General features: G+C 38.6%; 1 protein-coding gene across 1 annotated transcript in view; it reads right to left on the reverse strand.

Moving 5' to 3' along the window:
* Positions 1-7500, reverse strand: part of LOC138024561 (glucosidase 2 subunit beta-like) — a 27399-nt gene that overhangs the window by 13292 nt on the left and 6607 nt on the right. The window contains exons 7-12 of the mRNA XM_068871783.1: positions 7135-7198; positions 5644-5709; positions 4100-4184; positions 3509-3575; positions 1512-1601; positions 1371-1416 (exon numbers count right to left, since the gene is read on the reverse strand). Coding sequence (XP_068727884.1) covers positions 1371-1416; positions 1512-1601; positions 3509-3575; positions 4100-4184; positions 5644-5709; positions 7135-7198 — 418 coding nt within the window. The remainder of the gene's footprint in view (positions 1-1370; positions 1417-1511; positions 1602-3508; positions 3576-4099; positions 4185-5643; positions 5710-7134; positions 7199-7500) is intronic.

Raw genomic sequence — 7500 nt, forward strand, 5'->3', positions numbered from 1 at the left:
ATGCGGGACGAATGAAACTACATGTATTATAAATAGCAAGTTTCCAGTTGGTAAAAATTAATGCAGATCTTGACTTACTTGTTCAAAGTTTGATAATTATGCATTAATCTTTGGTTTCAGAACGTTGATACATGTAGATACCTGTGATTTTATTCTTTCACTCACGAGATCTAAATGTGAATTCTCCTTACTGACTGCCATACAATTCTCTTATTGTCAGTTTTGAGAATTTGATATGTTTAACCCATTGACCCCTGGGAGTGAGTCAGAATAATTAAATTAAACAGATTTTACTCTGTTTATGCCAGATGATTAATTTTTACTTGTCAACTGGAGGTGTCCTGGGGCCGCACGTGAGGTGAAGGGAGTACGCTGTAGATCTAGAGTTACCCGTGTACGTCAGGAGCCCATTACCCGGAGGTTCCATACGTATTGTATCCATGAATCAACCCTGTCCCGTATCTTTCTATTTTTGGAACGTCTATATTTCGACGTATGTGACAGAAAACATACGTGAAGAGGTTGACACACGCATGTGACGTAATAAATGGCTGACCATAGGTCTCTTATGAGTGGCTATTGTGAAAACACCCAGTAAAGCCCCCCTGCGAGGTGCTTCTGAAAATAGAAAGATACGGGAAAGGGTTGACTCAGAGGTTTAATATGGAAGATGGAGGCTCCGGGTAATGGTTAATACGTGTAATTTGTAGGAGACGAGAAAATAATCATTTTTCATGGAACCTTTTTCTGCACACCAATTTTCGTCTTAAAATGGACTGGATCAAACCCACAGTGTAAGCATACATTAAGTTCCGCCTTGACTTTACCTTTGACTTGTTCCTGTAGTCCATTTTGGATGAACAAGCATGGTGCTTTGAAAAGCCCCCACTCATAACCGCAGCTGCAATTTTGTTGATTGTTCTTTTGCACATTTAAAATCAATTATATTTATAAGAAATAATGTATGGCATGGCTTAGATGTACCACATGTGTGGGACATTTGGGGTGGCTTTATAAGCTTAACCTCCATCCCAGACATCAGCACTGCACTGATGACGCCCAGAAGGCCGAAACAGTACTGTCTGCAGTTAGATATAGCTCTTTGGCATTACAAAGCTTTTGCTTTCATGTCCAAATTGAGCACTCTACTAGGATGAGTCATTGCCTCTATAAATTGCGCACGCTCACTAGCTCGCTAGTTTGAGCACTCTGGCATGACCTAGATGTACCACATGTGTGGGACATTTGGGGTGGCTTTATAAGCTTAACCTCCATCCCAGACATCAGCACTGCACTGATGAGGCCCAGAAGGCCGAAACAGTACTGTCTGCAGTAAGAAATAATGTATAAATCAATAAAAGCATTTAGACCTTCTGTAGGTTTTTCCTCTGCTTCTTCAGCTGGTGGCTGTTTAGGCTACAAAGAAAAAACCAGTGGCAAAATGTTGAGAACAGAGAACAAAATTCAACTATTATTTTAAATAAAAATATTATTAAGAAAGTACAAAATACCTCATTGTGAAGATATTTCTCCTTAACATTGCTCCACAAAACAGAATAAAAACTATCAAAGTCTGTATCTTCGTATCCACCAAGCAGCTCCTATGAAAATGCAAATAAAGAATGACTGATTGTGTTAAAAGTGTTAATTTAAAAGCTATCCCCTGGGTAACAAGTTGATAGCGAGACAGTACGATTTTTTCAGGATTACTGAGGGTATGGTAAATAAAACTTAATGAGTTGATAGCATTCGATTCTCAACTTCTGGGTCAGCAGTTCAAAGAATTGGAAAGTGTAGGGTAGTGTAAAGTAAAGTAAAGTAAAGTAAAGTGGTGCATTTATATAGCGCCTTTATCACAAGTCTCAAAGACGCTTTACAATGATCAATTTATCCCCGGCGGACTGAAAGCATATACAGGCGAAAAATTGCAGCCGCTTCTAAGCAGTCCATGCATGCTGGTACTCATTTTACCGACTTCGGAAGGATGGAAAGCTGAGTGAACTTCAGAGGGAAAGAAGGTCGCCAAATATTCCACTCTCAGCAGAACCGGGAATGGAACCCGGGACCTTAGCGTTGGAAGGCAGAGATCTTACCACTGCGCCAACCCCTCCGCCCATGTTGTATTGAATTGATAAGTGACAGTGTTGTATTCAATTGATAAGTGACAGTGTGGTGATAAGATGGAGAGAAACTAGGTATTGTGTGACAAAAATATATGTGTAGTGTTATAAGTTAGTGTATGTCTTGGGCAGCATATTCGTCTCCCTGTTGAGGGTGGAACTCAAACCCATAATGGTATGCACAATGGTGCATTTATAGGTTGTCTTGATTCACATATACACTGTACCGACATTGCTCTTTACACAGGTGTTATACATCAATGATGGTACAGTGGTGAAAGCACTTGACTTGGGTGCATACCACAATGGTACATGTAGGTTGTCTTTATTCACGTATACCGACATTGCTCTTTACACGGGTACATTGTATTATACATCAATGATGGTACAGTTGTTGGAAACAGGATAATAATTATTGGTCTAGTTAATGTTTATGTACAATGATAGTGACATATCCGCCCGGAAATCGAGCATCACGATCTGTCTGCTTCGATGATTACCGGTATGTGTGTTTATCTTTTGTCCGAAAGATCTTATAGCGAATCAGCTTACGTTTGATCAATGTACACATGTCCATAAGATAAGAGAACAATAGGTGGTAGTCTAGTCAGTCAGAGACATAACCTTGTGGTGTACGCGATCGAAAAATTAAAAAGGAATCGAGAAAAAAGCGACAGTGTGGGCTAGTTACTTATTCCCCACAGGGTGGTGAAAGCACCAATGGGCTCAGTTCCCAGACTTGGAATCATGTGCGGGTTGAGTTTGTTGGTTCTGTACTCTAACTCCCAGGGGTCAATGGGTTAATTATGATCTTGAGAACGGAAGGTTACATCACTTGACAAAAAACTGGCTAGTAAATTATTATTGTGGGACAATGCTGTCAGTGATGATGATGATGATGATGATACAGCCGGCGCTTATCTCCGGTTTCTGTAGCATGAAGCGACTAGGAGTATTTCTAGTCCCCCCTGGATGGGATGCCAGTCCATCGCAGGGTTACCCCCAGCATTAGATTCGCCGGTACCCATTTATACACCTGGGTGAAGAGAGGCACCATGGGAGTAAAGTGTCTCGGCCAACAACACAACACAATGTCCCCGGCCAGGACCCGAGCGCACTAACCATGAGGCCACCAAGCCTTCCGCACTGTACAGGTTGAAATAAATCAAATCAACTCAATATACAATGTAAAACCGTAGGTTGGTCTTTAATAACCCATTGACCCGTGGGAGTGATATTGAGACTTGACAGATTTTACTCTCAGACTGTCTAAGTTCTAACACCAGATGTCAACTGGGGTCTTGCTTCATGCAGGGTGAATAAGGGGTGAACAGGTCAATTGATACAGGGACTTTATATGACAAATTCAGGAAACTGTAGATACCAACCTTTGCTTCTTCATCATTGTATTTCTTGTCCAAAAGTTCAGTGTCAACAATTTCTTGGACTGTAAGTCTTTTCACAAAACAAAGAGTTCTATTAAATTATTTATGAACTTCTGAACTGGAATGCTACCTAGGTTGTCTCAAAAGAAAAATTAGCAAATTAATGCATTGAGTCCTGAATCCACTCACAGCTAAATACACTAGGGTCACATTAATTTCTGAATAGAAAATTTAAAATTGACATCGTTGACTTTTTTGTTTTCTGTAGCCTTTTGATCAAAAAAGGCATGGCTTTGAAATGCAAGAATCAACCACCACACTTTTACAGAAACAGTACACATGTACCACCTCTAAAAGCAACGACTGAAAAACGCTTCTGTTATCTGAATCTACTAGCCTGGTCCAGATTTCTTTGTCAAAAAAATTATGATTGAAACTCTTAGTACATTAGTTATTAGTATAAAGGTCACTTCATTTTTTTTTACTTTTCAATTCACAGTCATCATCTAAGCAACATTTTACACTGACAATTTCCAAAGATATTGATAGCAATTAACTGGCCGTTCACTAATGCAGCTAGAATTAAGGAATTACCGTCCATCTTCATCCACATCCAAAGCTTTAAAAGCAGCCTCAGCAGAAGCTCTGTCTCTTTCAGCCAGTATTTTTGCTTTGGTTTCTTAAAAGGAAGAGACATGACTTGTACATCTAAGTACAGTAAAGACGTGGAAAGGCAAACAACAAAGTCACTGACTCCACTGTCATTGCCACCACTGTCATTGCCACCATTCTCGTGGTCATCTCAGTCAGTGGTTAAAATACATTGTATTAATTAAGTACGCTGTACCAACAGCCAGCGATCGAAAAGTATTGCCTCCTTCACTTGACCCACTGACCCTTGGGAGCTCTTGAGACCTAACGGATTTTACCCTGTCTGATGCCAGACGATTATACATGTACTTGTCAACTGGTGGGGTAGGGGTGGCATCCTAGGGCATTTGAGGTGTCAATGGGTTAAAGACGTTGGCTACTTTTTTCCCACTAAACTGAAAAAAAGTAAAGACAGAATCTGATTCCTTCAAACCTAAAGCCAATGGCACAAGGTTCGACATCTTGCAATATTTGCTGCTCAACAAAAGGTTGAACAATGTTGCACAAACGTGTTGAACGCAATAGAGCCTCTATTTTCATTCAACATCATTCACCAACGTTCAACGTGTTGAATTTCATATTTCAAAATGACATGACAGACTGTTCAACACTAATTAATTTTTGCTGAACAACAGCTGCAACATTTGGTGATCAACAGAAGTTGAACCATGTACATGTATCACCGGCTTAAAATTAAAACTCATTTTGACATCGACAACATGAAGTCTTCTAAACGTGACCATCAATTTTGCTCTTGAACTGTGGCATTTGAGAGCTCGTTCTTTTAAAAAATGGCATGCCCCCTTGACACACAACCCTTTCACACAGTGGGTTTTTCTACTCAAACCAGCTGTAAACTTCAAATATGACTGAAACATGTACGTTCAATTCCAACCAAAACGTTTGGGAGTACCTTGGTCTTCCTTGACTGTCAGATGACTCTCTGACTGGTTCAAAAAACTATGCTTGAGTTGCGTTATGCAACTGGAATGCACTTTCCATCAGGCACATCATTCTACAGAATTTCCCAAATTGAATGGAAAGCACCGCATACAGTATCCAGCCTCAAATTCTGGTGAAGCTTGAGGTACAGGTGTATGTACTTGTAGCCTTGTCAGGTAATAACCATATTTATTTTACCCAGCCAATAGTATTTTTTGAGGTGCTACTGTATTTTAAAATGTGAAGTACTGTGGTGTGGAAAATAGTCTCATTTTATCAGCTGTATTTGAAGAGGTCATGATTACAAGTACAAAGACTTCACATTGGCTATAATAATATTATACAGCTGTAGAGGCCTTAAGTATTGGATTTGGTAGACCGCCAACTAGCTGTTAAAACCTACATGACATGTACAAACTACTCAAGTCCAGTCTCTTCTTATGGATCCAATAATGGTTTGGGGATGTGCTTGCAACTTTTCATTTGCATTTTGTGTTGCAAGGAGAAATCAATTATTTCTGCTCATTTTTTTGCAGTTTCCTTACCTTTCCATTCATTTTCATGTTTATCCTTGGCCTCCTTTTCAATTGCTTCCACTTCCTCTTTTTTAGCTGTTTATAATAATCATACAGTCAAATAAATTGAAAATACAGCTGTAAATAAATAGAGGACATTACACGGCCCCACGGACACACAGAAATTCTTTTCAAGCTCTAGTTGAAAACATTTTCATAAGTGAGTGCAGAGAATGAGTGACATTTTTTCAATACGAGAAGAGAAATTTTGTATCCCCAAGGTCATGTAATGTTAGAACTGTTTATTACAAAAAAATTGATGCCAATGAAAAACCAGTGAAAACATTCACTTAAGTTTACATTTTTTGTAGTCCTAATGTAGCACAATGGCACACTCTATTATGTAACCATAGAAACCGTTTTCATGTGTGAAGATGACAATGTATCATTTTTTTGCCCAAAAGCTCGCCTGGTGTTTCATGTGTAAACTGTACTTCACCTTGAATTGCTCAAAGGGCATATGCTAAATTGGATAACTGTGGTTATTTTGTAAAATTCTTCCCAAATAATCAAGCAATCAACAGTTCATATTAAGTATATAACATTGGCAATTAATTTTTTTGCGGGTACACCGTAGATACATAAAAAAATAATAATAAATAAATAACTAAATAAGGATAAGGACTGCAAATACATTGTATCTTTCACGTTCATATACATGTAAGTTCCCTGTGAGAGGTTAACAAACCAACACATGTACACTGTACATGTACAGTATTCAAGAGGAGTAGGGAATGAAGTTCCTAGCATTGTGACTGTCCATCGTGTGTATGGGTGGGTGGGTATAGCAGGTCCAAATCAGCTGAATATAAGCTGTCAAAACTTCAAACTGCTCAAACAAATAAATGACAAACAACAAACAAACATACATGTACATGTAACAACTTATTGTGACCCACATGAATGAAATAATAATATAATTACAAATCATGATATTTGGGTTTAGGGTTAGGATTAGGGTTAAGGGACATTAGCCACTGAATTGCTCATTATGTAGTTTGCATTCAGTTACATGTAGGGAAATAATCATAGTTTTCTGTTTTGCCCTAATTGAGCCATGTACTAAAATAATAATAATAAATGCTTGCCTCCCTCAATTCATTGTCTTAAGGACGGTGGCAGCCTACTATTGTTATTGCGCATATGCTCTGTGCATCTTGAAATACTCGGATTTCCTATGGGTGACGCTTTGGCAAGTGCTCTCGGTATCCAAAAAGGAAATTGGGGGTAACCATGCATTTTTCAGAGATACATGTACAATGTAATAAAGCTTCAATATGGAAAAGAATGCCATACATTGCTTTGTACTTTAAAGCTTTTTACAAATAATTTATTGTTGATTAATTATCTTTGAAAAATGCATCACTGGTTACCCCCAATTTTCTTTTTGGATTTCAACAACACTCATTAAGATCTGCTTTTCCCGCACAATCAGTAAACTGTGCAAAAAACTTTGAATACCTCTCAAGCTCTCTACTGCTGCTTTTTTCTCTTCTAGCTGTTTCTTCAATTCTTCAAGCTTTTGCTACAGAATCAACAGGCAAGGAAAACATTATTACAACGTTGCTATTATAGTGCTTTTAAGGAAGCAATTTTTGTCTGCCAAAACAGCTGTCTCCCTGCCAATTTTCAATTTTATCTTTCACCCATTGATTCCTACAAAGCTGCCTCCATTGTTGAGTAAAAGAACACCTTGGAGCTTAGGAGAAAGAACGTGAATTTGCAGACATCCTTGTGCTCCGTCTACATCTGTGACTGGCTGAACTACATCTCTTTTTTAAATTAAATCCAGGGCACTGTACAGTAACGGTACATGTAGTATTAATA

This window comes from Montipora capricornis, chromosome 11 (assembly GCF_036669925.1).
Source record: "Montipora capricornis isolate CH-2021 chromosome 11, ASM3666992v2, whole genome shotgun sequence".
Classification (NCBI taxonomy): domain Eukaryota; kingdom Metazoa; phylum Cnidaria; class Anthozoa; order Scleractinia; family Acroporidae; genus Montipora; species Montipora capricornis.